The sequence below is a fragment of the Lepus europaeus genome, chromosome 17, assembly GCF_033115175.1.
Source record: "Lepus europaeus isolate LE1 chromosome 17, mLepTim1.pri, whole genome shotgun sequence".
NCBI classification, from domain to species: domain Eukaryota; kingdom Metazoa; phylum Chordata; class Mammalia; order Lagomorpha; family Leporidae; genus Lepus; species Lepus europaeus.
Genome location: NC_084843.1, coordinates 62,830,031 through 62,857,340, shown reverse-complemented (window position 1 = coordinate 62,857,340; position 27,310 = coordinate 62,830,031). Strand labels below are relative to the sequence as shown.

The 27,310-nt window shown below is 49.8% G+C and overlaps 3 protein-coding genes and 1 long non-coding RNA gene across 16 annotated transcripts in view; 3 read left to right on the top strand and 1 right to left on the bottom strand.

Annotated features, from left to right (window-relative positions):
- Window positions 1-102: 102 nt before the first annotated feature.
- LOC133775678 (uncharacterized) lies at window positions 103-27,212 on the bottom strand. Its single transcript, XR_009868298.1, has 3 exons — window positions 27,111-27,212; window positions 5,358-5,592; window positions 103-176 (listed from the first exon to the last, which is right to left on the bottom strand). It is a non-coding gene; the product is annotated as an uncharacterized LOC133775678 (long non-coding RNA).
- On the top strand, window positions 3,237-12,685 carry SYNPO2L (synaptopodin 2 like). The gene is made up of 4 exons (XM_062214137.1): window positions 3,237-3,341; window positions 4,840-4,991; window positions 5,440-5,954; window positions 9,931-12,685. Exons 1-4 carry the CDS (start codon window positions 3,237-3,239, stop codon window positions 12,096-12,098), a joined length of 2,940 nt encoding a protein of 979 aa, XP_062070121.1. The 3' UTR covers window positions 12,099-12,685.
- Window positions 17,465-23,927, top strand: MYOZ1 (myozenin 1). The gene is made up of 6 exons (XM_062214138.1): window positions 17,465-17,548; window positions 18,995-19,085; window positions 19,607-19,785; window positions 21,390-21,633; window positions 21,975-22,140; window positions 23,417-23,927. Exons 2-6 carry the CDS (start codon window positions 19,013-19,015, stop codon window positions 23,646-23,648), a joined length of 894 nt encoding a protein of 297 aa, XP_062070122.1. The 5' UTR covers window positions 17,465-17,548; window positions 18,995-19,012; the 3' UTR covers window positions 23,649-23,927.
- Window positions 27,157-27,310, top strand: part of USP54 (ubiquitin specific peptidase 54) — a 131,128-nt gene continuing 130,974 nt past the window's right edge. For 5 of the 13 annotated variants that reach the window (XM_062214126.1, XM_062214123.1, XM_062214118.1 and 2 more), the window contains exon 1: window positions 27,165-27,262. The gene's annotated coding sequence lies outside the window, so the exon portion shown is untranslated. Of the gene's footprint in view, window positions 27,263-27,310 lie in introns of all 13 variants that reach the window. The other 8 variants (XM_062214131.1, XM_062214130.1, XM_062214134.1 and 5 more) reach the window with 7 other exon arrangements.

The following is a 27,310-nucleotide window of genomic DNA, read 5'->3' as shown; positions in this document are numbered from 1 at the left end:
GATAAAAGATTTTTAAGGTGACATACCTATTCTGGGTGTCTATTTTTTCCATGATCACCTATGTATTGTAATAGAGAATATAGTGCAGCAAATAGTTATTGAGCACAAATTACAGCAGTCATTGCTCTGTGGTATGTTGATTGGCAGTCTTGACCTTCAATTTTCTGGGGGCATTTCTGAGGGAAGATGCATTTAAACAACTATGTTATTGACTGAGAAAGACAATAGTAAAAATATGAACAAAATACATATATTGCCCAGAGGAAATAAGGATTTTAATTCTATAGGTGAAGAGTTGGGAGATGGTTAGGAAAAACTTTATGAAAGGGGTAACAATTCAGCTGGGGCAGGGATGATCAGAATTCCTCTAGACAGGGTGCTGGCTTTGTGGTGCAGCAGGTTAAGCCACCCGTTGCTACACCAAAAGACACCAATATCAGAGTGCTGTTCAAGTTCCAGCTCTTCTGATTCCAATCCAGCTCCCTGCTAATGGGTCTCGAAAAGCAGCAGATGATGGACCAAGGTCTTGTCCTTGCCACTCTTGTGGGAGGCCCAGATGGAGTTCTGGCCCCTGGCTTTGGCCTGACCCAGCCCTGGCTATTGTAGTCATTTTGGGAATGAACCAGCAAATAGAAGTTCTCTCTTTCTCTCTCTCTCTCTCTCTCTCTCTCTGTCTCTCTCTCTCTCTCCCTTTAAAACAAACAAATAAATCTTTAAGAAAAAAAAGAGGGGCCAGTACGGTGGCATAGCAGGTTAAGCAGCTGCCTGCAGTGCTCCCATACTGTATCAGAGCTAGTTCAAGTCCTGGCTGCTCCACTTCTGATCCAGCTCCCTGCTAATGCACCTGGAAAAGCAGCAGAAGATGGCCCAAGTATTTGGACCCCTTTGCCCACATGGGAGATCAGGAAGTTCTTTTTTTTTTTTTTTTACTTTTATTGTATTTTTGACAGGCAGAGTGGACAGTGAGAGAGAGAGACAGAGAGAAAGGTCTTCCTTTGCTGTTGGTTCACCCTCCAATGGCCGCCGCGGCTGGCGCGCTGCAGCCGGTGCACCGCGCTGATCCGATGGCAGGAGCCAGGTGCTTCTCCTGGTCTCCCATGGGGTGCAGGGCCCAAGGACTTGGGCCATCCTCCACTGCACTCCCTGGCCACAGCAGAGAGCTGGCCTGGAAGAGGGGCAACCGGGACAGGATCGGTGCCCGGACCAGGACTAGAACCCGGTGTGCGGCGCCGCAAGGCGGAGGATTAGCCTGTTGAGCCACGGCGCCAGCCGATCAGGAAGTTCTTGACTCCTGGCTTTGGCCTGGCCCAGCTCTGGCTGTTATGGCCATTTGGGGAGTGAACCAGCAGATTCAAGATCTCTCTTTCTTTCTCTCTCTTTCTCTCTCTCTCTCTCTGTAATTCTGCCTTTCAAATAAATAAAATAAATCTTAAGCAAACAAAAAGCCCACAAACATTAAAAAAAAAAAAAAAAAAACAGGCCAACATTGTAGCACAATGGGTTAGGCCATGGCCTGAAGCACCAGAATTCCATGTGGGTGCTGGTTCAAGTCCTGGCTGCTCCACTTCTGATCCAACTCCCTGCTAATGTACCTGAGAAAGCAGCAGAAGATGACCATCATTGGGCTCCTGCACCCACATAGGAGACCTGGATAGAATTCCAGGCTGTTGGCTTTAGCCTGTCCAGTCCTGGCCACTGTGCCCCTTAGGGATTTAATCAGTGGATGGAAGATCTCTCTCTTTGTCTCTGTAACTGTCCCTTTCAAATAAATAAAATATATCTTTTATCTTTTTTTAAAGATATATTTATTTATTTGAAAGTTGGAGTTATACAGAGAGAGGAAGGGACACAGAGAGGGAGAAAGAAATCTTCCATCCACTGGTTCACTCCCCAGATGGTTGCAACAGCTGGGGCTGAGCTGATCCAAAGCCAGGAGCCAGGAGCTTCTTCCTGGTCTCCCATGTGAGTACGGGGGCCTAAGGACTTGGGCCATCTTTTTTTTTTTTTTTTTTTTTTTTTTTTTTTTTTTGACAGGCAGAGTGGATAGTGGGAGAGAGAGAGACAGAGAGAAAGGTCTTCCTTTTTGCCGTTGGTTCACCCTCCAATGGCCGCTGCGGCCGGTGCATGGCGCTGATCCGAAGCTTGGAGCCAGGTGCTTCTCCTGGTCTCCCATGCGGGTGCAGGGCCCAAGCACTTGGGCCATCCTCCACTGCCTTCCCGGGCCATAGCAGAGAGCTGGCCTGGAAGAGGGGCAACCGGGATAGAATCCGGTGCCCCAACCGGGACTAGAACCCGGTGTGCCAGCGCCACAAGGTGGAGGATTAGCCTGTTAAGCCATGGCGCCGGCCGGAATTCTTTTCTTTTAAAAAAGATTTATTGGGGCTGGTGCTTTGGTATTGCCAGTAAAGCTGCCACCTGCATTGCTGGCATTCCATATGGGCATGGCTTCCAGTCCTGGCTGCTCCACATCACTCTCTCTCTCTCTCTTTTTAGGATTTATTTATTTATTTGAAAGTCAGAGTTACCCAGAGAATGAGAGGCAAAGAGAGAGAGAGAGAGAGAGAGAGAGAGAGAGAGAGAGAGAGATGGTCCTCCATTTGCTTGTTCACTCCCCAACTGGTTGCAACAGTGGAGCTATGCCAATCTGAAGCCAGGAGCCACATAGCACCCAGCAGTGCTGTGAGTTATATGTTTCCATTTAGATTAACAGGTTAATTCAGGCAGCAAGGGGGCACTGTCTCCTGGGAGCTTGTGGGACAAACCCAACCCACTCCTCACCAGTTCTGGAACTGAAGCCCCTGCTGCTACTACCTTAAAATGATAGCAGTTGAGATTAGTTCATCATCCTATCAGAGAAGACATGGTCCCCGAAAGGGTACATATTAGTTATGCAGTACTCTTGACTCCTGAATAAAAGGGCCATGCAGGAGAATGGGGGCCATGGAGGACAGCTGCCAGTGCTATAATTAGCTCTAGGAGTAACACAGCTGGGGGAGGGAGGGGAGTACAGCCGGCAACTATTTTGAGCGCAGCTTGGATTGACAGGACGCATGTGCTGGACTGTACTGATCCCAGGGCCAAGCTGCCCGCCTGCGGTGTGTGGTTTGGGGGGGGGGGGAGGCCTGGGGCCACCGGAGCAGGACAGCAGGACAGGCAGGCCGGACGGGGTACCAGCACCTCGACTTCTCTCCCTGGGATACTGTCCAAACTGCGGGGGCCATAGGCCAAGCTGAGCGATGGGTGCTGAGGAAGAGGTGCTGGTCACACTATCAGGGGGAGCCCCCTGGGGCTTCCGACTTCAGGGGGGGGCCGAGCAGAGGAAACCCTTACAGGTATCTAAGGTAAGGGAGAACCCCTGAAATGAGGTTTCTGGGAAATAGGAGCCCAAGGGAACCTGGGAGGAGTCATGTTTGTGACCTTTGGGGGCAGGGGGGCTTTGACAAAGTGGGGGTGGGTAGGTGGGCAGGGAAGCATGCTCAAGTTTGGTAGTGGGAGTAGTGTCTGAACATGGGCTTCTTACTGGGGGCTGTTAGAAAAGGTAAGTTCCTGGCACCCAGGGAGCAGAGAAAAAGAAAGACTTTGCTTCTGTCCTCTGCAGCATGACAGTAGAAGAGGCCAGGGTCTGGTCATCCAGTGTTTGCTCTCCTGGTATGTCTCTATTCCAAACTCTAGGAATGTAGGGAAGGTTCTAATTTCTCTCTGGCTAAAATGATATGTGATTAGCTGGGACTGTCTCACCCAACCCAGCCCAGCCCAGCCCAGCCCAGCCCTGCCCTGTCCTGCCCTGCCCAGGCCTTCTGTGTTCTTCTTTCCCTAATTCAGATCCTTTCTCTCACTAGGCAAGACTTTTTTAGGTGCTGGAAGCATTATGGCAAGATCTGGCCTCTCAGATGAAGTCATTACCTTCTTGGTTTCACCCTACAGGCTTAATTTTCTGAACTGTAAAATGTGGGTAATAATAGTATCTACTTCATAGAATCTTCTAAGGATGAAATGCATAACATCTGTAGCACAGTGCCTAACTCAATAAATGGTAGCCATGTGTGTGCACACATGCCCCCCCATACACACACAATCACGATCTCCCAGAATCCAGCTGGACTCCTTCTGATCCGGTATGCTGCTCTTAGATCTTGACTGTATAATAGCACCTGGAATCCCAAGGCCTAGAAGAGAATTATTGGCTGGTATAGATATTGCTCCTGGAGGAAAATCTTAAGGATATAACTATAATTTCTTTTTTTTTTTTTTTTTTGACAGGCAGAGTGGACAGTGAGAGAGACAGAGAGAAAGGTCCTTTTTGTTGTTGGTTCACCCTCCAATGGCCGCCGCGGTAGGCGTGCTGCGGCCGGCACACCACGCTGATCCGATGGCAGGAGCCAGGTACTTATCCTGGTCTCCCATGGGGTGCAGGGCCCAAGGACTTGGGCCATCCTCCACTGCACTCCCTGGCCATAGCAGAGAGCTGGCCTGGAAGAGGGGCAACCGGGACAGGATCAGTGCCCCGACCAGGACTAGAACCTGGTGTGCCGGCGCCGCAAGGCAGAGGATTAGCCTAGTGAGCCGCGGCGCCGGCTTATAACTGTAATTTCTAACACCTCTCTCATGCAGCGGTCTCCAGGCCTCTTTCATTTAGTGATTATCCTAGCTCCCATCATAGGATGTAGTACTCTCTTCAGTTTGCACCTTTTTTGTTCTAGACAGGCCTCCTCAATGGCAGGCTCATGCAGCTGTCCCCCTTCTTACCCTGAAAATCCTCTCACTTGGGTCCTTCCTGTATTTTTATCCTATTCCCTTTGGAATCTTCTCTCACCTACAATCTCTTCTTCAACATCTCAGATCCGAAGACGGAGCCAGGCTGGCAGAGCAGGACTCCGTGAGAAGGACCAGCTCTTGGCAGTCAATGGGATCTCTTGTACCAGCCTCTCTCATGCCAGTGCCATGAATCTCATCGATACCTCAGGGAATCAACTTATCCTCACTGTGCGACGGTATGGACTCTTCCCCTGGTCCAAGGCTCCCACTGCCTGTCTCAGCTTTGTGTCTCACCAGCTTGGCTTCAGCAAATAACAAGTACCTACTTATGCTTGGGCATTTCTGCAAGAGCTCAGACATTTGTGTATGCCTCCCAAAGGCTTCAGATGTATCTGCAGTTAAAAGATGGGAGTGCCAAATGGACATTTGGGTGTTGGGCCTACTTCAACCCCTGGCCCGTCTCCTCCTCATCATGTCTTCCTTTAAGCTCATTTCCGCTCACACCCCTCCAAGCACATTTGCCCCTCACTTTGTCTTTTCTGATCTTCCCTCTTCCTAGCCCATCCATTCCCACTGTATGCCAGCCCCTTCCACTCCCTTACCTTTTCCCCTCATCTCCTGCAGGTATCTCTAGCTGTCAGTCATGCAGCACAGCCCTCAAGTTCTGTCATCTCTTCCATCCAGGGCAGCAGATTTGGGGCCTGTGCGATCTCCATCCCCTGGTGAGCTTCAAGTGCTGTCACCTTTATCTCCAATGAGTCCTGAGCCCCCTGGTGCTCCAGTTTCCCAGCCTCTTCAGCCTGGGAGCCTTCGCTCACCTCCTGACAGTGAGGCTTACTATGGAGAGACAGACAGTGATGCTGATGGCCCTGCCACCCAAGAGAAGCACCGCCGCCCCCGCCGCCGAGGTCCCACAAGGCCCACTCCTCCAGGAGCCCCACCTGATGAAGTCTACCTGTCTGACAGCCCTGCAGAGCCTGCACCTGCCATCCCCAAGCCTTCCAGCCAGGGTGACAGCCGTGTGAGCTCCCCATCTTGGGAGGATGGGGCAGCCCTTCAGCCACCCCCAGCTGAAGCCCTACTATTACCCCATGGTCCCCTCCGGCCTGGCCCTCACCTCATCCCTATGGTGGGACCTGTTCCTCATCCAGTGGCAGAAGATCTTACTACCACCTACACCCAGAAGGCCAAGCAAGCCAGTAAGTGTCTGAACCCCTTTTTCCAAGTCAGGATCCTTCAATCTGAGCCCTAAATGTATTCTTCCATAACCTCAATTCTACCTACAATATCCCCCTTGGGTATAGTCTTGGTGACAAATGGAGAAGAGAGATGAGTGGGGGGGGGATAATTATTCTCATGATCCCCATTATTTTTGCTGTTCGATCCAGTGAGGCAAAAAGGTCCAGGTGGTTGAATGCAACCCAGGAATGGGGTAAGTAGGGGAAGTGGAAAGTAACGTGAATAGAGGAAGGGTTTGGTGGTGGTGGTGGCTGCTATAGGTGTCAGGAAGGGGTGAGGGCAGAGTACAGATGAGGGCGGGGGAGGCTTTGGAAGTGGGGCCATTCTATAGGGGCTCGTCACAGTGCTAATTACAGGCATAGCATCAGAGCTACCTTTGACATTTATAAGTTCAGCTAGGATTCCCGGGGACTGGGAAGCTATGGGATGGTCATGAGATCTCTAGGAAGTGGTGAAGGGAGGGATCTTTGGCTCCTTATCTTGGGCAAGAATGTAGGCCTGGACAGAAAAAGCCAGTTCCACTATCTAAGGCTCTTTGCTATTTTTGATGTGAGCTACAGAATGAGATTTTTTTTTTTTTTTTTTTTGACAGGCAGAGTGGATAGTGGGAGAGAGAGAGACAGAGAGAAAGGTCTTCCTTTTTGCTGTTGGTTCACCCTCCAATGGCCGCTGCGGCCGGCGCATAGCGCTGATCCGAAGTCAGGAGCCAGGTGCTTCTCCTGGTCTCCCATGCAGGTGCAGGGCCCAAGAACTTGGGCCATCCTCCACTGCCTTCCCGGGCCATAGCAGAGAGCTGGCCTGGAAGAGGGGCAACTGGGATAGAATCCGGCGCCCCAACCGGGACTAGAACCCGGTGTGTCGGCGCCGCAAGGCGGAGGATTAGCCTGTTAAGCCACGGCGCCGGCCCAGAATGAGATTTAAGAGTGAACTTTCTCCCTGCTCTAAGCCTCTCATCCCCCTCCCACTAAGACTTTTTTATCACCCCCTGAAATACCAGGATTCTCCTCTAGTCCTCATCTTTATTTCTTCCTCTCCACTCTTATGATTCTGAATCCATGGAATTGTGTGTCTTTAAGTCCAGCATAGAGCCTAAGGACATGACGGTTCAGTTCAACATCCCTGAGAGTGCCAGTATCCAACAAAGAAATTCCAGATGCATGGGCAGGATTCCAAACTTATCCCCAATTCTCATTCCAACACCCCCTCCCTTTCCCATCATGCTGGGTGCGACTGTAGCTAGCAGCTCAGGGATATTTTTAGACAAGTAGACCTCATTGTCCAGTGGGGCAGGGTGGGGGGAAGGGAAGGCAGGTGGCTACGTCCATCACACCGGGGCTTGTAGGGCAGTCAAAAGAAGGGAAGGGGCCAGGCTCCAAAAATAGCACAGTGAGCTCACACAGCTGCCAGTTCTGGGGATGAGACAAAGGGGTTTTAAAAGGCGTGGGGGGTGGCTCAAGCTGGTCTTGCTCCAAGCAACACTGCCATTCTCAGCATGGACACCTTTGAGCCCATCAGCCAAGCCAGCTTCGACAAAGGCCCAAGTCCAATTCCTGAGCTCCAAGACCCATTCTATGCAGGTACTATCCTTCCATGTCTGAGAGAGTTCCGGGGTCTACAATGGAAGGGAATATATTAACAGTTTGGGAAGAGTAGTCTTTGGGCAAGGTCTTACTCTCTTATCCCCTCATCCTTTTTGTTGTCCTCTTCCTCCTTTTCTTAGGAGTTTCACTGCCCCTTTATTGGAATAGGTTGATGCTATGGCCACATAGGGTTTTTGACATGACCTGAACAAACTCATGGGAATGGAATGTCCACGTGTGTGTGAGAGAGAGAGGTGTGAGTATGTTATGAATATATGAGTCCATGGGAGAAGATATGTGCAAATGAAAAAAATGTGTATGTGTGTAGCTAGCATCAAGAAAGCTTTGATAGTAATATTTATTCACTCTGGGCCTTAGTGGTGAGTTATATGCTAAATTTACCAAATTATCTCACGTTATTCTCATAGTAGTCCTATGAGGTAGCTATTATCATCCTTATTTACAGATGAGGAAACTGAACTTCAATGAAGCAACTCATCCAAGAACCAAAAACCTGGACTGAACTCTGACCGCAGTGCCCATTCTCTCATCCACAGTACTGTTCTGTTAGATGTTGGGATGAGAGGAGTGAGAGTCCTTGTTAGAAAGGAGCTTGGTGGGGCCAGCGCTGTGGCTCACTTGGCTAATCCTCCACCTTGTGGTACTGGCATCCCATATGGGTGCCGGGTTCTAGTCTCGGTTGCTCCTCTTCCAGTCCAGCTCTCTGCTGTGGCACAGGAGGGCAGTGGAGGATGGCCCAGGTGCTTGGGCCCCTGCACCCGCATGGGAGACCAGGAAGAGGCACTGGCTTCGGATCAGTGTAGCGCTGGCCATAGCAGCCATTTGGGGAGTGAACCAATGGAAGGAAGACCTTTCTCTCTGTCTCTCTCTCACTGTCTATAACTCTACCTGTTAAATTAAAGAGAGAGAGAGAGAGAGAGAGAGAGAGAAAGGAAGGAAGGAAGGAAGGAAGGAAGGAAGGAAGAAAGGAGCTTGGTGTCTTGAATGGAAAATAGACAGAATTTCAACAATGTTGCAGGATGAACTGGGGACAATGGACCAGAAAATATCCATGTTCAGGGCGGGGTCCTAGGAGCAGGGCAGCCTCTCCCATTTTCTGGCCCCACCTACCCAGGCCCCACATGGCACAGGAAGCCCTGCCCTGGTTCTCTTTAGCACGCAGTCCTTGCGTGCCTGCCTGGTAGTGGATGTCTGAGTTCTCTACATAGAAGGTTGGAAAATAGAAGGCAGCTCTGACCCCCAAAGAAGCCTACTACACTTCCCATCTCCAGCTGGGGAAAAGGAGAAGCTATTTAGCCTGCGACCTTGAGGTATGCTAAAGATCTGGAGGCTTGTCTTGGAGAGTAGCACCCTGGCTTTGTCCTGTGTCTTGGATCAGAGACTACCCTTGGCTGTGAGCAGCAGGAGTGTGAAGCACAGAGGTGTGCTCTGGCAGTTTGAAGGCCAAGATCAACCCTGAAATTCTGTCCAAACTGTTAGTAATGGGATCTCTGTAGGGGAAACTCTGGGAAGAAGGGTCACCTGACACACATAGCTGTGTGAATGCATTTGAATGACTCAATGTGGTTTTGCATGGACCATGTGTATTTACATAAATGTATGTGAACTGTGGTATAAGTAAGGGTATATGTGAGTGGCAGAGAAAAGTACATCAGAGAAAGTATGCCCACAACTGGCTTTCACTGGACTGATAGGCTTGTTAAATGATGTGATGGGAGTTATTGCTATGAATGGTAATGATGTGAACTGCCTGATGGGGTGAAATAGTGAATAAGATACACATTGCAAAGGGTCCTTTGTGTACTTATCATAGAGGTAAGGAATGAAAGAAGGGGCTATATTCCAAACTTTCTGAGAAGGTTCTTGACATGGTCTCTATGGTGAGAGAAAAGTGTCCCTTCTTGTCTTCTCTCCCTGGGAACTGCTTTGTCTCCCTGCCTACTACGGGGAGCAACACCTCCCCCTGACCCTTTGCCAGTGTGGAATGGGAAGCAGGTGAGGAATGCAGTGTTAGGTGGATAAGAGCACATCTCTGGGAAGATAAGTGCGGAGCAGAGGGAGGAGAGGACAGAAGAGCTGTGGCCAGAGCAGTGCCAGGGCAGCCAGCTGGATTCTGCCTCCCTCTAACTGCCCTTGGTTTCACCTTTCGCCCTCCACTCTGCCCCCAAGCCAGAAGCCTTTGCCACAGGTAGAAGACATTGTGGGTGCTGCAAATGAAAAGACAGGAGGTGGGAGGTGTGAACAAGCTGACTGGGTGTGGGTGCAAGCTTTGAGGAACAAGCTTGGAAGACGCTGGCAAAGCCCCACTGACCCTTCTACCTCTTGACCTCCTCAGAACTGCAACGGGCAGAGAGCCTCCAGGAGAAGAGTGTGAAGGAAGCCAAGACCAAATGCCGGACAATTGCATCCCTGCTAACTGCAGCCCCCAACCCCCACTCCAAGGGGGTGCTTATGTTTAAGAAACGGCGGCAGAGAGCCAAGAAATACACCCTAGTGAGCTTTGGGGCTGCGGCTGGGACCGGTAACGAGGAAGAGGACGGGGTCCCCCCGACCAGTGAGTCTGAGTTGGACGAAGAGGCCTTCTCCGACGCCCGCAGTCTCACCAATCAGTCGGACTGGGACAGCCCTTATCTGGACATGGAGCTGGCCAGGGTGGGTTCCAGCACGGCAGAGGGCCAGAGCCCCGGGCTGAGTGAGGTCTCTGGGCGAGGGGTCCAGCTCTTTGAACAGCAGCGTCAGCGCGCAGACTCCAGCACCCAGGAGTTGACTCACATTGGCCCAGCAGCCGTGCTCAATGGGCAGGGTCCGCAGTCACCACCTCGGGCCCAGAGCGCTCCCCCAGAGGCAGCTGTGCTCCCACCCAGCCCTCTGCTGGCCCCCACAACCAGCCCCAGGCCCTTCCTCCCAGGTGGTAGCACCTCCACCCCAGCCGCAAGTGTCTTTAACCGGTCAGCCAGGCCCTTTACCCCGGGCTTACAAGGTCAGCGGCCAGGTACCACTTCGGTCATTTTCCGTCCCCTAGCACCGAAGAGGGCGAGTGAAAGTGTGGGAGGCCCGAGCCCTGCCCCACCCCCCTTCATATCCTCTTTGCAGGGGCCCACCCCGCTGCCCAGCTTCACCATAGGGGGTCCCAGCCATGTGCCAGCCTCCGGTTCCCCCAGCGCCCCACGCTCCTCGGGCCCTGTGACAGCCACCAGCTCCCTGTACATCCCAGCCCCCAGTCGGCCCGTTACCCCAGGCGGAGCCCCGGAGTCCCCGGCTCCCCCTAGCGCAGCTGCCATGACCTCCACCGCTTCTATCTTCCTGTCGGCGCCTCTGCGACCCCCTGCGCGTCCAGAGGCGCCGACCACAGGCTCTGCGGTCCCTGAGGCCCCCAGCACCAGGGAGCAGCGCATCTCTGTGCCAGCTGCCCGAACCGGCATCCTGCAGGAGGCCCGGCGCCGCGGGACGCGTAAGCAGATGTTCCGGCAGGGAAAGGAGGAGACGAAGAACTCGCCCAACCCCGAGCTTCTCTCGCTGGTGCAGAATCTGGATGAGAAACCCCGGGCCGGGGGTGCTGAATCAGGTCCAGAAGAAGACGCTCTGAGCCTTGGGGCTGAAGCTTGCAACTTCATGCAGCCACCAGGGGGCAGGAGTTACAAGACCTTGCCTGCACCTAAGACCCCGCCTCCAATGGCTCCCAAGACTCCACCCCCTATGACTCCTAAGACTCCACCCCCAGTGGCGCCTAAGCCCTCATCCCGGGGGCTCCTTGATGGGCTAGTAAATGGGGCAGCCCCTTCGGCTGGAATCTCCGAGCCACCAAGGCTGCAGGGCAGGGGTGGGGAGCTGTTTGCCAAGCGGCAGAGCCGGGCGGACAGGTATGTGGTGGAAGCTACACCTGGTCCTGGCCTTGGTCCTGGCCTTGGCCTGGGCCCTCGGCCTAGAAGTCCTTCCCCCACCCCCTCCCTACCTCCTTCCTGGAAATATTCACCTAACATCCGTGCCCCACCGCCTATTGCTTACAATCCACTGCTCTCGCCCTTTTTCCCGCAGGCTGCCCGAACTCCCCCTAGTAAGGCCCAATCCCAGGGGCCCCGGGCAACCCCCAAGCAGGGCATCAAGGCTCTGGATTTCATGCGGCATCAGCCCTATCAACTTAAAACTGCCATGTTCTGTTTTGATGAGGTTCCCCCAACCCCTGGTCCCACCTCCTTAGGGCCCCCCAAAACAGCTCGAGTCCAGGAGATCCGCCGATTTTCTACTCCAGCACCCCAGCCCACTGCAGAGCCCCTGGCCCCTACGGTGCTTGCTCCACGAGCAGCCACTACACTGGATGAGCCCATCTGGAGAACAGAGCTGTCCTCAACCCCTGTTCCTAGCCCAGTTGTTCCTCCAGAGTCTCCTAGAGGCCTTGGGACTTCCCCCAGCTCCTATGGTTTCCAAGTAGCCAGGCCTCGATTCTCAGCCACCAGAACAGGATTGCAGGCTCATGTGTGGAGGCCTGGGGCAGGGCACCAGTGAGCAGGGCATAAGTCCCAGGACCAAGGAGAGGTAGAACATCGAGTTCCTAAAGTTGCTTCTCCTACCCTTTCCCACGCTGTTGCCCAATCATCTGGAGGGTGAATCTCATCCTGCCAAAGATAGTTTTGGAGTTGGTATCCCATCCCCAGCTGCCTCCTCACTGCTCTGCTTTTCAACCTATTATCTCTACTTTAGTTTCTTTGCATCTCTTCGTCTCTATTTCTTGGCCTGCATCTCTGTCTTTATCTCCCACCTCTCCACCCAAACTCCTCCACAGGTTTCTGTTTCTTTGCATTTCTTTCTCTCTGGCCTCATTTTATTATTCAATAAGAAGCACACAGAGTAGAAGTTATCCCCGGGACCTCAGTCAAGCAGCTCACCACCAGGCATACAGCAATGAGACTGAGCTGACCCGTTTGCACTGAGCTATGCCTTACTGTGCTTTTCCAAGCTTGGTTGGCATATAACTAGGTGTGTGTGCATATATGTGTGCAAGTTTGTGACTGTGTGTGCACCAATGTGCTCTGCTGTCTGGGGCAAGAGTAAAAGGGAAGTCTAAATACCCAATTGGATTTTCTTCTTGGGTGATAAAGAGTCAGCTATTCCCACGTAGAATCTAGTGGGGAGAAAGAGTTTCACTAGAGAATAAATCCTTAAAGACAAGCATCTGTAGCAGGGATACAGCATTTCGTGAAATGGAGTATGAGAAGACTGAAGGGCCAGGACAGTTTGTATGGCCTGTTAAACCAGCTAGACCAGAAAGAGAACAAGAATTCATCTATTCTGCTGCATTTCAGAGTTAGCAACTGGAGAGGCCTGTGCTGAGCAACCCAGAATCCAAGAAGTGAAAAAAAGAAAGGAAATTTCCTCTGAGAATGAATAAATCATTGGCTTCATGGCCTCATGAGCCTGAGACAGAAAGGAGAGTGACGGAACCAGGGTGTGAGGTAGAAACCAGGAGCAGAGCAGACATGAGTAGAAGTGACAGAGCCACAGAGGGGAGCATGGTGAGGGAGCGTGCAGCTGGCAGAGAGTAAAGTTGAGGAACAAGAAATCACTTGGGTGTGAGAGGGGGATGAATGTATTTGTTGGAGTGAAGGGGGATGATGGGGGGAGGCATGGGAGTGTGTGTTGAGTGTTGAAAGAACAGTTAGAGTCTGTGCTACCTCCTCTGAGTCTATCCTTCAGTTTGTCTCTTGCAGCATCTCATGACTACCTGGGAAAGGACAGGGAAACACCCAGAGCCCAAACCTGCTTTCAGTCCTATCTCATCTCTCAAAATCCAGCTCTTGTTCATTTTTAGCTTCAGGGCCTGATCTCTAATCCCAGAGGGGTATGGACTTTCCTCTCACCAAGATAATCACCAGCCACATTAGCTGTTTGATCTGGACAGTGATAATTTTCTTTGCATATTGGGTGTGAGTCACAGTACTTTGGTTTGTGCACAACAATAAATGTATGCCCCATACTGTCTGTTGCTGTCATCTCTTCTAGTTTTATAACAAGATCCTGAGTGCCCCTTGATCTTCTCTAACCCATTCCCTGGATCTGATTCCTGAGCTCCATCTCCATTTCTGCTCTCCCATTTTCCACCCTGTTGCCCTTCCTCCCTAGGTCTTTTGCTCTTCTCCACTCATTCTGTCTCATTCCTATTTAGTCACCTCCACCATGGCTCTTGCCCCACCCCCCTCAGGTTCTCCTTGTTTTCTTCCCCTCCTCCATGCTTTTCAGGCAAGTTCTCTGTTTACAGACTAAGAGAAGTTGGAAAGTCCCTCTGAACTCTTGGTAATCAACATTTCCTAGTTCCCTGGAGGGAGCAGTCATGTTAAACAGTCTTTGAGAACTAAATGGAGGGAAAGCAATGACTGGAGGTAAAGGTGGGATAGGAAAGGAAGGGTGGGGAGGAAAGGAGAGAGAGATGTATCAGAATGGATTGAGACTAATGAGGGGGAAGCATTGGAGGCTGGATAGAATTTGACTTTGGAGAGGGGAGGTCTCTGCCTGCATGCTGGTTAGAGTCTTGGCTGCTCAATTTCCAATCTCTGCACCCACGGGGGAGACCCAGATATGGGAGACTCAAATGGAATTCCAGGCTCCGGGATTCCAGCCCCAGCCATTGCAGCCATTTGGGGAGTGAATCAGCAGATGGAAGATCTCTCTTTCTGTCTCTGCCTCTTTCTCTGTAACTGCCCTTTAAGTAAATAAATCTTAAAAAAAAAAAAAAAAAAAAAAAAAAACTGGGTTGGAGGGAGAAAAGTGCCAATGCTTCCACTTTACCAGCAGAGGGCACATTTGTGCGAATAACCAGATCCAGGACCCACATACCCCCAAGTACAATTTCTGAGAATTCTAAAAGGGCCCAGAGACCATTTGCTAAATAAAATAGCCTATCTTAACCCACTCAGTAGTTTTGCGTACTCATTCACAGTAGATCCAACCTTCAGTGCATTTTTGAGGAGAGGGTGAGAGTGATGGTGCAATCACCTTCTGCTGTTTTTTTAAAAAAAAATTTAGGGGCCAGTGCTGTGGCGCAGCGGGTTAACACCTGACCTGAAGCACCAGCATCCCATATGGGTGCCGGTTCTAGTCCCAGCTGCTTTTCTTCAGTTCCAGCTCTCTGCTGCACCCATGTGGGAGATCCAGAAGAAGCTCCTGGCTCCTGGCTTCGAATCGGTGCAGTTCTGGCCATGGTGGCCAACTGGGGAGTGAACCATCGGATGGAAGACCTCTCTGTCTCTGTCTCTCTCTCTCTCTCTCTGCCTCTCCTCTCTGTGTAACTCTGACTTTCAAATAAATAAATAAATCTTCCAAAAAATTTTTAAAAAATTAAATATCTGAGCAGAGAGTGAGAGACAGAGAGAGAGAACCGCCATTGTCTGATCCACTCCCCAGATGACTACAAAGTCTGGGGTGGGGTGGGGTAGGGTGGGGCAATGCTAGGAACAGGGAACACAATTCAGGAACCCAATTACTTGAGTCATCACTGCTTCCTCCCAAGATCTGCATTAGCAGGAAGCTGGAGTCTGGAGTCAGAGGCAGGTTTGAAACTCAAGGACTCCAACGTGGGATGTGAGCATCTTACCCACTAGGCTAAATACCTGCTCTCTTTTTTTCTTTTAATTATTTACTTGAAAGGCAGAGAGATACAGAGGCAGAGGCACAGAGAGAAAGAGAAGACTTCCATACGCTGGTTTACTCCCCAAATGGCTACAATGGTCGGAGCTGGGCCGATCTGAAGCCAGGAGCCAGGGTGCTTCTTCCAAGTCTCCCACATAGGTGCAGGGGCACAATGAATTGGGCCATTTTCTACTGCTTTCCCAGGCCATACCAGAGAGCTGGATCAGAAGTGAAACAGATGGGACTCGAACTAGCGCAAAAGTTGGGATGCCGGCACTGCAGGCAGCGGCTTTACCTGCTATGCCACAGCGCCATACCCCTGCTCTTTTTTTCCCTTCTAATTGCTCCCTTAGATTGAGAGGAAATGGAGAAGGAGGACAAAAGATGAGGGGTCTATAGACACAATGGGTCTGGGCAGAGGCCAGCCGGAGGTGGGGTAGCTTTCAGCCCCTAGCCTTCCTTCGAACATTAAGACACAGGAGAAGGGCATAGTCAGGAGGAATAGAGAGCTCACACAGGGACAATGGGTATTCTGGAAACTGTTAAAAGCCAATTCCTAAGGCAGCTGCACTGGGGTGGTGGCTGCAGCAGACGAACAGCAGAGCTGGTTCCAGAACCTGAGCAGGAGGTGGAAGATCCAGCCTGTTCATGCACTTACGGAGGAAGGGGTTAGGCAAATGGTAGGCTTCTCCCAAGGGGACTTTCAACACTGTGCTCCTACCTAGAGGTTCCTTTCAAACAGTGTGGATGGGATGGTCCAGATCCCATTTGAAGAAAATCTCAAGTAGGAACCTCAGAGAGCCTAAATGTGCGTTTATTATATCTATCCTGCATATGCATAGCAGGCTGAACTGAGTACTCCAACAGCAAATGACTGTTCAAGAAAGATCAGTGGGGCCAGCGCTGTAGCATAGCAGTTAAAGCCACCGCTTCAAGTGCTGGCATCCCATATGGGTGCCGGTTTGTGTCCTGGCTTCTCCGCTTGCAATCTAGTTCTCTGCTATGGCCTGAGAAAGCAGTGGAAGATGGCCCAAGCCCTTGTGCCCCCTTGGGCCCCTGCACCCATTGTGGGAGACCCAGAGGAGGTTCCTGGTTTCAGATCTGCCCAGCTCTGGCAATTGCAGCCATTTGGGGAGCAAACCAGCAGATGGAAGACCTCTCTCTGTCTCTGCCTCTGCCTCTCTGTAATTCTGCCTTTCAAATAAATAAATAAATCTTTTAAATAAATAAATAAAGGAAGATCGGGCCGGTGCCGTGGCTTAACAGGCTAATCCTCCATCTTGCGGCACTGGCACACTGGGTTCTAGTCCCACTTGGGGCGCTGGATTCTATCCCGGTTGCCCCTCTTCCAGGCTAGCTCTCTGCTATGGTCCGGGAAGGCAGTGGAGGATGGCCCAAGTCCTTGGGCCCTGCACCCGCATGGGAGACCAGGAGAAGCACCTGGCTCCTGGCTTCGGATCAGCATGATGCGCCGGCCGCAGTGGCCATTGGAGGGTGAACCAATGGCAAAGGAAGACCTTTCTCTCTGTCTCTCTCTCACTATCCACTCTGCCTGTCAAAAAAAAAAAAATACAGGAAGATCTGCGTGTTCACTGTTCTTAAACCTGCCAGAGTTTAAGAGGAAAGAAAGAAATAAAGTAAAGCAGACAAGACTTACTGGACAAGTCTTCCCCACATCACTCCTGGCTGCCTAGAAAGCACCGAGTTTGGTTCATTTTGTCTCTGATCCTGCCAAGATCCAACCTCACAGAGAAAAGACCAAGCAATCCAGCAACTTGAAAAGAGCGGTTAGATTGTGAAGACTCCTTATCCCCAGACATAGTGCCTTAAGCCCTCCCATTCCCCAGTACACCCACAGGTCCCTCCGGCTCAGACCTGGATTGGCTCCCAGTGGCCATCAGAGCATGTTTTCTATGTTCTGTCTCTCTTGCACTCTGAATTCCTATCCGCCACTTGCTGCCTGCTTCCTCTCTCCCTCTCAGTCTTCAGTTTCTCCCGGAAGGTGTTTTTGGATCTCAGACTCCAGGGCAAAGAGAAAGGGAGTCCCTGGACAGTCTGAACCCTGGCTCAGACAGCTCTAGGGGAGAATCCCAAAGGCCTTTCCTCCTTTCCTGAGCCTCTGGGCAGGGAGGGCAGGATCCTGGTTCCAGGGTCTCAGTGCCCCCTGTGCCATTTGAGCTGCCTGCACTCATCATCTCTATTAATAAACACCCTCCCTCCCCCACTGCCAGTGCTGCCCCCACGCCTGCCCAGCTCATGTTCTCCGGTCACAGCAGCTCAGTCCTCCAAAGCTGCTGGACCCCAGGGAGAGCTGACCACCGCCTGAGCAACTGGTAAGTCTCCAGCTCTCCGGCTACAGGGGCTGGAGCCCACTCTGTTGACTTCCGTTTCTTTATGCAATTATGATTCTTGATCTGGGGGGTGTGGCCTCCCTCCTTTACTACCCTTGGCTCCCAGCTGTCCAGGTCTGGGGAGCCACAGAGTGTTGGAAGGAGAGCGGCCAAGGAGGTTGGGGGAAATGGCGACGTTGCGGGAGGCACTAGAGGAATGGGAAGTGGATAGGAGACCCCACTACGCCAGCAGAGTTGCAGATGTGTTCGTGAGACAGGGTTCAGAAGAAGACCACATTTCACCAAGCGCCAATTTTTAGTTAGATAAGTTGGAGTCTATCTTATCTCAACTTGTTCCTCTCCATTGCTGGATGCTGTTACCATGTTCCTGTCTCCCCTCAGTTCCCACTGCCATGATATTGCTGAATTGACATGTGTCAGGGTTCAAATGTCTCCTGACTTCTCTCTCCACTGCAGCTCTGGGGTCTGGGGTGGGGGTAGGGAGTGACTGAAGGGACAAGCTGCATAGCCATGACCTCCCAGGCCATGTTCCAGCTGGCCCAGTGGTGGAACAACAACCTCTCCTTCTTATGGAGAATGTTTTTGGCTGAATCTCATCAACCCTGGCAGAACATTTCTCTAACCTCCAGGGGCTTGGGTTAAGAATGAGGAGACCAGAGCCTGGATTCATTGTCCTAGTCTGTTATCTCATTGCAAATGAAAGCTTCAAGTCATGCCAAGCCAATGAATCCTAGGTGCATTGCCTTGCCTGCTTTCCTTGTTGTTTTTTTAAATATCCACACCCTTAGTTTTGTTCCTATTCCCTGCATCAGCTCTATGGTAAACAGCACACTGGAGGTTGATAGAAGATAAAGACAAGGGGTGCATCTATACTTCCTGCCCTCCTTCCCAAGAAAAGAGAAACCCCAAAGCAGTGGATTTTCACCTTTGGGGCATAGATGACTTCTTTGAAAATCTGAAGAAATTTTGTCCCCTGAAGCCCTTAACCTTAGGTTAAGAAGTACTTCCCGGAGCTGGTGCTGTGGTGTAGTAGGTTAAGCCTCCACCTGCAGTGCTATCATCCCGTATGAGAACCCATTAGTGTCCTGGCTGCTCCTCTTCTGATTCAGCTCTCTGCTTATGGCCTGGGAAAGCAATAGAAGATAACCCAGGTGCTTGGGCCCCTGCACTAGCATGAGAGACCTGGAGGAAGCTCCTGGCACCCGGTTTCAGATCAGCTCAACTCTGGCCATTGAGGCCATTTGGGGACTGAACCAGTGGACGGAAGACCTCTCTCTCCATCTCTCCTCTGTCTGTCTGTAACTCTACCTCTAAAATAAATAAATAAAATCTAAAAAAAAAAAAAAAAAAAAAAAGTACTGCCATACTGCAGACACTTGATTTTGTCAGTCTCCGTCCATCCTCCAACTATTTTTCCCTTCCACCCAGATCAAATCCACCTCCACAATGCCGCTGTCAGGAACCCCTGCCCCTAACAAGAAGAGGAAATCCAGCAAGCTGATCATGGAACTCACTGGAGGTAGGGGACATTTGCATGTACCCAGCATGGGACTTCTTATTTAGAGCATCTTTGCCCCAAGGGTCCCAGAAACATAAAGTTATGTAGGTTTGAGGGTGAACAGACAGGAGGAACTCCAGTTGGGATGGGAGAAGGAGAATTCTGTATTGAGAGCTGCCTACTCTACCAAGGTCTGGCCCCTGGGCTTTTTCCCATGCCCTAGTTTCTCCAATGGTCTCCTTCTGGGATGCTCCTTTACCTCTTCTACACTGCACCCCAAGCCCATGCCCCTTTGACCCCATACACCCTTTCACTCTAGTATCCCCACTCTCTTCAGTCTCATGCATGCTCTCCAATTCTGAATCCAGGAAGTCAAAATGTCCTATAAACTAGAGTTTGGTCTGGCATCACAGAGAGCAGTTGCTCCCCTAAATGATCTCTGCAGGACACACACACTCAGTTGTGGATAAAGTCTGCCTTCTGAGGTCAGAAAACCCCACCTTACTCTTTCCCTTGCATCTTCCTCCCTACCTCTCTGCAAGGTGGACACGAGAGCTCAGGCCTGAATCTGGGTAAGAAGATCAGTGTCCCACGGGATGTAATGTTGGAGGAGCTGTCGCTGCTCACCAACCGGGGCTCCAAGATGTTCAAACTGCGGCAGATGCGGGTGGAGAAATTTATCTATGAGAACCATCCTGACGTTTTCTCTGACAGCTCAATGGTGCGTTTGGAACTTCACCACTCTTTCAAAGCCTAATGCCTTTTCTGACAGTTTCTTGGCAGGCTCTAACCTCCAAAATACCATCAACCTCCGCTCCCTGAGAATTTATAAGCTCATTAACCCCCCAGATATATTAAGCCCCCAACAGCTACAGGGTGTTACAGCCCATCTCTGAAACTGAAGTCTCCATCTGAAAGTCAGTGAAGGGGTGGGGAGTACCACACCCTCAGGGAGAAAATTCCTTCCCAGTATGGGTAAGTGTTAAAGATAGGGTAGCCAGATGAAACACAAAACACCCAGCCCTGTATTTTGAAGTAAAAATAAACAATGAATAATTTTTTAGTAAAATATGTCTTGTGCAAATTTTGGGACATAAAAATCAAATTTAAATTTAAGATTAAAATACAGGCTGCCCAGTTAAATTTGAGCTTCAAATTTATGCAAACAGTACTTTTTCACATATGTATGTCCCATGCAATATTTAGGGCATATTTATACTAAAAACAAACACACAGTATTTGTTGTGTATCTGAAATTCAAATTTAAGTGATGTCCTGCAATTTCGTTTATGAAATCTGGCAACCCTAGGAGTTGAGTGCGTTTTTACAGCCATGTCTTCTTGAGTAATTTATTTAAAGGGTCAGTCTCTTCTCTAGATGCAAAAGACCCTACATCTCCTAGTCAGGCTCCTTTTCCAGAGAAAGAGAAGAAGGGATTGGAGAGGGGCCAGGCACAGGATGTGATAGCTGAGCAGGAAGGGGCCTTTCTCCATTTCCTTTCTTCATACTCCACCATCTCTGCATGGCTGGAGGAGGGTGGAAATCAATTCCTACATGGATGGAGCCAGGGGTAGGAATGTCTGTCACTGGCCCAATGCAGGAGCAGAGCAAAAGTGCTGAGTCGGCTATACCTAACTTTAGGGAGGCTGAAATCCCTCCTCTCTGCTTGGGTCTGGTTACACTGGGTGGAGCATGGGGTGTATGTGGTGGGGTGGACAGGAGACTCTCCTGAAGGAGTTGGCGAGGCTATTTTTAGGTTTTGGGGCTGAAGCCAGTGTTGCCCTTTTGGCTACCCTTCCCCCCACCTGCTACCCTTTCCCTGTTAAGAAGTCTTGGTTCAACAGGCACCAAGAGAAAGGGAAAGAAGGGAGGTGGGGAGGGGAGGGTGAGGCAGAGAGACAGTGAGAGAGAAAAGAGAGTTCTAACTGTTGGACAAGCAGACAAAGAGAAGGGGGTAGTGATATCTCTATTTCTTCAAATTAAAACAGGGTTTCCCTGGTAACCTCATCCTCTCAAGTTTGAGTGGAGCAGCGGTCTTAGTTCTTTTTGCTTGTGTAAGGATAGGAAAGGCCAGTGTGGGGAATGATCTGCTCCCACCCTACAACTGGAGGGAGCCAAAGGAGTCCTACCTCTTAAGGAGAGTCTAGTTCCCCTCAGGTTATCAATCCACTCTCCATTTCTTGGAGAGAGGAATCTCAGAGGAGTCAGTGTCTTCTGTCTGCCCGTTGTCTCTGACCACCCCCTTCTTTGCTATGTACACCTTTGTCTTTGTATGTTTCCCATAACCTTTGCTAACCTTCTCTTCACTTTGTTCTTTCTTTTCAGGATCATTTTCAGAAATTCCTTCCCACAGTGGGAGGACAGCTGGGCACAGCTGGTCAGGGAGTCTCCTACACCAAGGGCAGAGGTGGAGGCCAGGCAGGGGGCAGTGGCTCCGCTGGACAGTATGGCTCTGACCACCAGCACCATCATGGCTCTGGGTCTGGAGCTGGAGGTGCAGGTGGTCCTGGGGGTCAGGCTGGCAAAGGAGGAGCTGCTGGTGCAGGAGGGGTTGGCGAGACAGGATCAGGCAAGTATTCACACCCAAGAGTAAGGAACCTGGTCCCTAGAGCAGAGATGTCCTCAGAAATGAGGCCTAGGCTGGGTATGGGAGGGAAGGGGAGGCAAACAGAGAGATGGCTTGGTGGACTCTCAGTCCACTCTGAAGTCATATCTTTCAGTCACTTTTCTGGCTTTAGAGATTCAGTCCTAGCTCAAGCTGCCATCACACAACAAACCTTAAACAACTGCCGGATGTTATACCTTTGGTCCCTGGCCCCAGTAACGTCCCCAGTGCAGGGGTGTGGGATTAACTTTCATTGGCTACTAACTGTTATTATTTGACTTGCTTTTCTCTGCCATGACTACCAGGAGACCAGACAAGTGGAGATGGAAAACATATCACTGTGTTCAAGACTTATATTTCCCCATGGGAACGAGCCATGGGGGTTGACCCCCAGCAAAAAGTGGAACTTGGCATTGACCTGCTGGCCTATGGAGCCAAAGCTGAACTTCCCAAATATAAGTCCTTCAACAGGTAGGGGTACTGGGGAAGGAATGAGTTCTAGTGTGTGGCTCTGGGGCCCTTAGCTGGAATGGATACTATTGTTCAAATGTTTCAAAGCAGGGATGGCAGGCATATGGGGGCCCTAACTGAAGGTCTGTGTTCTTTTAATCCTAGCTCAGATTTATCACAGCAGTGTGATAAAGGAAAAATTTGTTGGGAGACAGGATTTGAATTCTGATTTATAGGCCACCTATTACCTGTGTGGGCATGGGAACATCACCCTACTTTTCAGCCTCGGGAGCTTTGACTGTAAAATGGGAATAATACTTGATGTGTTTAAAGCCCTCTGATGCTCTCTTCAAGTATAGGATGCCATTACTTTCTCCATAGTACGATTTTGGTTTTTTTATACTCTACTTTAGTTAGGCTCCAGGCATCTATTCTTTCAGAGTTGGCTTCTCTAGACCATGGATGGAAGGGAAGACCTAGAGAAGTGCTTTTTGCATTTGGTGATAAGGAGCCTAAATTTTCTAGGAAATGTTAATTCTCAGTCAGAGGAATACTGGGGGTGGGAGGATTGGATGAGGGAGTCTCTATATTATAATTTTTAAAAATTTTTTAATTTTTAATTTTTATTTTTGACAGGCAGAGTGGACAGTGAGAGAGAGAGAGACAGAGAGAAAGGTCTTCCTTTTGCCCTTGGTTCACCCTCCAATGGCCGCCGCGGCCAGCGTACCGCGCTAATCCGATGGCAGGAGCCAGGTGCTTATCCTGGTCTCCCATGGGGTGCAGGGCCCTAGGACTTGGGCCATCCTCCACTGCCTTCCCGGGCCACAGCAGAGAGCTGGCCTGGAAGAGGGGCAACCGGGACAGGATCTGGCACCCTGACCGGGACTAGAACCCAGTGTGCCGGCGCTGCAAGGGGGAGAATTAGCCTGTTGAGCCACGGCGCCGGCTTACATTATAATTTAAGGTGGCTTCAGACCCTGGGTCTGTAGTATTTGGGGTTCCCCCCTTGGAAATGTGGATCTGGGTCACACCTATCCATGAAATAATAGTACCCACTAGCTTATTTTATATATATATATATATATATATATATTTATATATAAATATATTTATATTTAATAGCTTTGCGGTCACAGTCAGCCGAGGAAGGGGAAATGGGGTGCTAAGGGAGAAAATAAGGAATACAGAAGTAATTTCAAACTAGAATTCACAGACTTCCCCATCCTCAAAACTGGGTAACATCTCATTGATCTGGCTTTGTTTGTTTTGATTTTTTCATTAATGTGTTCTTTCTCAGGACGGCAATGCCCTACGGTGGATATGAGAAGGCCTCCAAACGCATGACCTTCCAGATGCCCAAGTTTGACCTGGGTCCCCTGCTGAGTGAACCTCTGGTCCTCTACAACCAGAACCTTTCCAACAGGCCTTCGTTCAATAGAACCCCTATTCCCTGGCTGAGTTCTGGAGAGCACGCAGACTACCATGTGGATATTGGCATCCCCTTGGATGGAGAAACAGAGGAGCTGTGATGTGCTTCCTCCTCTAATTTGCAACAAGTTTCCCCTCTCTGGTTCTAGTTTGGAGAGGGCATGCTGAGCAGGATACTTCCACTGTTAATTCAGTGTCCTTGTGGGAATGGAGGGAAAAAAGGGGGAGATCTGACTTTCTATCTTTCACTGCCAGTCCCTACTCCAGGCATCGCTCCTCACCAACTCAGAGCTCCCCTTCCACTTGCTTCACAGGGAACCTGCTCTTTTATGGAATTCGCTCTGCCACCAGTAACAAATAATAAATTTCAAGGAAATGAATTCATTCTTCCTCTGATATTTGAGGGCAGATGAAAGCTGAGGCCAACAATGCACAGAGACTAACTAAACACAAATACTAAGCATTCATTATTCAGACTTTAAGACCAGACCTGACCTCTAGCTGCTTTGACTCCCACATGTACATCCACACCCAAAAACCACATTCATGGGTATGTGCAAAGACATACTTATTCAGTAGCATACAAGTCAAATAATCATGCACAAACACACATGCTAGCCTCTATGTGTGCAAAGCTAAGAAGCTGTTGTGTATCGTGGTTAGGAAAAAAGTGTTAATCGTTCTCTATATAACTGATTAGAAACTGAGAAACAGCAAACCAGGAAGGAGAAATAGAGTGCTATGGGAGACAAATCAGGGTTATTCTGATTATCACAGAATTTGGGCGTGTCATAAAGTTTTCGGATGACACCAGAATGGGCTTAGGAATGTATATGTCAAAGGTTACAGATAACCAAAAGGGTAAAATGGAATACAGAGCAGCCATGTGGATGAAATTCAGAAGGGAGTGGGAAAAAGCCACTACAGTTATAGAGGATGTCTGGCCCTGTGTGAAGATAGCAAGCAAAGATCTAAGGGTTGGGGCTGGCACTGGAGTGCAGTGGGTTAAGCTTTTACTTGCAATGCTGGCGTCCCATAGTGGAGCAACAGTTTGAGTCTTGGTTGCTTCACTTCCCATCCATCTCCTGGGAAAGCAGTACTACTGTATTGAACACCAGACTTAGACTCTAATGAATGCGCAGTCTCAGTGACTTTGGGTAATGGTATTGTGGCATGTAGTTTATGTAAAAGAAACTCTAGTTGCTAACTCAAATGCTGCAGAATCTAGGCATGTAACACTGAAAGATGACCTGTTGTAAAACAACAGGTAGTAATGGGGACTAAGCTGGACTCTACTCTCAATTCCAGGTTCCTGCTAAAGCACAATCCTAGGAGGAGGCAGCAGGTGATGGCTCAAGTACTTGGGCCCCTCACCCATGTGGGAGACCAGGGTGGAGTTCTGAACTTCTGGCTTTGACCTGGACCAGCCCTTGCCATTGTGGCTATTTGGGTAGTAAACCAGCAAACAGAAGGTTCTCTTTCTCAATCTCACTCCCTCTCCTTCTCCCACTCTCCCTCTCCCTGTAACTGCCTTTCAAATCAAAGAGGGAGCAGCGCTGTGGTACAGTGGGTTAAAACCCCAGCCTGCAGGGCCGGTATCCAATACAGGCACCAGTTCAAGTCCCGGCTGCTCTACTTCTGATCCAGCTCTCTGCTATGGCCTGGGAAAGCAGTAGAAGATGGCCCAAGTCCTTGGGTCCCTGCACCCGCGTGGGAGACCTGGAAGAAGCTCCTGGCTCCTGGCTTTGGATCAGCTCAGATCTGGCCGTTGCAACCATCTGGGGAGTGAACCAGTGAATGGAAGACACCCCCCTACCCCCGCTCTGGCTCTACCTCTCTCTGTAACTCCATCTTTCAAATAAATAAAATAAATCTTTAAAAAAAAAAATCAAAGAAAGATCTAGGGATTACAGGGCACTGCTGCAATGGTGCCCAGAAAACACTGTAATTGGAAAGAAGCTGTTAAGAACCTCAGAGAAATGAGCAACCATACCTTTTATTGATTTTAAGCATGGGGTCTCTCTAGAGTCCTAGATTTATTATGTAAGAATAAAGAAATGGCATTACGTCTGCTAAAATAACCTTTTTTTTTTTAACTAAAATCTTTATTTTTATTTATTTGAAAGTGGATGAGAGGGAGAGAGAAAATAACTCCCAATAACTGGTTCACTTCCCAAATGACAGGACCAGGAGCTGTGAGTTCAGTCCAGGTCTCCCACGTGGGTGGCAGGGACCCAAGTACTTGAGCCATCTCCCACTGCTTCCTTCCAGGGTTGTGCATTGGCAGGAAGCTGGAACTGGGAGCAGAATCTGACTTAGTCCCCATTACTGTCTGTTGTTTTACAACAGATCATCTTTCAGTATCACTTGAGTAGCTTCTGTGGCATTTGAGTTAGCAACTTCAACGGTTTCTTTTACATAAACTACACACCCATAATACCATTATCCAAAGTCACTGAGATTGATCATTTATTAGAGTCGAAGTCTGTGATGTTCAGTATGGTAGTCACTAGCCACAGGTGACTGACTATTGAACTCTTGAAACTTAACAGTCTGAATTGAGATGTGCCACATGAATAAAAAAAGTATCACATTTTTGAAAATTCAGTATTTAAAAAAAGTAATTATCTTATTAGTAACAAAACTGATTACATGTTGAAGTGATATGTTGAACATGTTGGATGAAAAAAAAAAACTACTAAAAATCTGTTAAAAATGTGGTGACTATAGCTTTTAAATTATATGAGGGTCACAACACGTTCCCACCGACGATACTAGTCTAAACCACCCTATTAAAGTTATGTAGGGGCTTCAAGAAGTGAAAATGAATTCTCTATGTATTAATCTTTGCCCCTCTGTCCCTTTCTTCCTTATTAACCAAAGTTCTTTACATGCATCTTCCGGTTCAGATGCGGCTCAGTTAGTCTGCATTTACAGAGATGGCCCTTCTACTGAGTGTTGAGTCAGTTGAAGGAGCGACGTGTCCACAGGATGGCAAGCAACAATCGCAAAGGTCAGATCACACAGCAGTGCGGTTTCCCTCCGCGTCCCAGGCGACAGGATGCGACACACCTGTGCCAACGATCGATTGGAGGGAAGGGGGTGCTAGGGTAACCCATTTCCTATTTTGGTCCGGCGACCTATTAGGGCGGGGCACTCACGGAGCAACATTTCTGAGAAGCCTCCTACAGACCACGGTGGAGAAAGAACACATGAAACAACTTTCTGAAGACAGTTAATGAGATGGGAAGGTCAATTTCTGGCCTGCCCGCTCCCTCTCACACTCCTCTGCGTGCGTTAAGAAAACGCCGAGAAAACAAATTTCAGCTACAGGAGGCTACGTGTGAGGCAGTTTTAGAAAAGCTGTATCCCCAAAGTTATCCCAGAGCAGGGCCTGCCATATTAACTCTCCTCAGCCTGGACGTACTGTCCCAGCTACTACAGTTCTACGACTTTCGGTCACTCAAGCTTCGTCCTCGCCCGCGCCCCACCTCCAAACCCTTCAAGCCACCCCCGACACGCCTTGCAGCCGCCATTTTAAACAGTACTATCGCGAGATATACTTAGCTGTCTCCAGCCTGACTCATTTACTTTCTTGCGAGAGTCTCTTCTCGGCTGTTCTCGCTGGAGTTGAGGAAAGTGTCGCGAGAGCTGGTTGCCTTGGCTCCCTGTAGCTATAGCAGCCGCGGCGGTTCAGGATGCGGCGGCGGGAGCGGTGAGTGCGACACCCTCAGGGGGGCGGGGTCGGAGGGAACGGGGTGCT

What these genes read in the sequence shown, in the direction of transcription:
- MYOZ1 (XM_062214138.1), top strand. Translation starts at nt 19,013, where the DNA reads ATGCCGCTGTCAGGAACCCCTGCCCCTAACAAGAAGAGGAAATCCAGC. An exon ending in TTTTCTCTGACAGCTCAATG is followed by an intron (nt 19,786 to 21,389) that starts GTGCGTTTGGAA and finishes CTTTCTTTTCAG; the next exon opens with GATCATTTTCAGAAATTCCT. An exon ending in GGTTGGCGAGACAGGATCAG is followed by an intron (nt 21,634 to 21,974) that starts GCAAGTATTCAC and finishes CATGACTACCAG; the next exon opens with GAGACCAGACAAGTGGAGAT.
- SYNPO2L (XM_062214137.1), top strand. Translation starts at nt 3,237, where the DNA reads ATGGGTGCTGAGGAAGAGGTGCTGGTCACACTATCAGGGGGAGCCCCC. An exon ending in AACCCTTACAGGTATCTAAG is followed by an intron (nt 3,342 to 4,839) that starts GTAAGGGAGAAC and finishes TCAACATCTCAG; the next exon opens with ATCCGAAGACGGAGCCAGGC. An exon ending in CCAGAAGGCCAAGCAAGCCA is followed by an intron (nt 5,955 to 9,930) that starts GTAAGTGTCTGA and finishes TGACCTCCTCAG; the next exon opens with AACTGCAACGGGCAGAGAGC.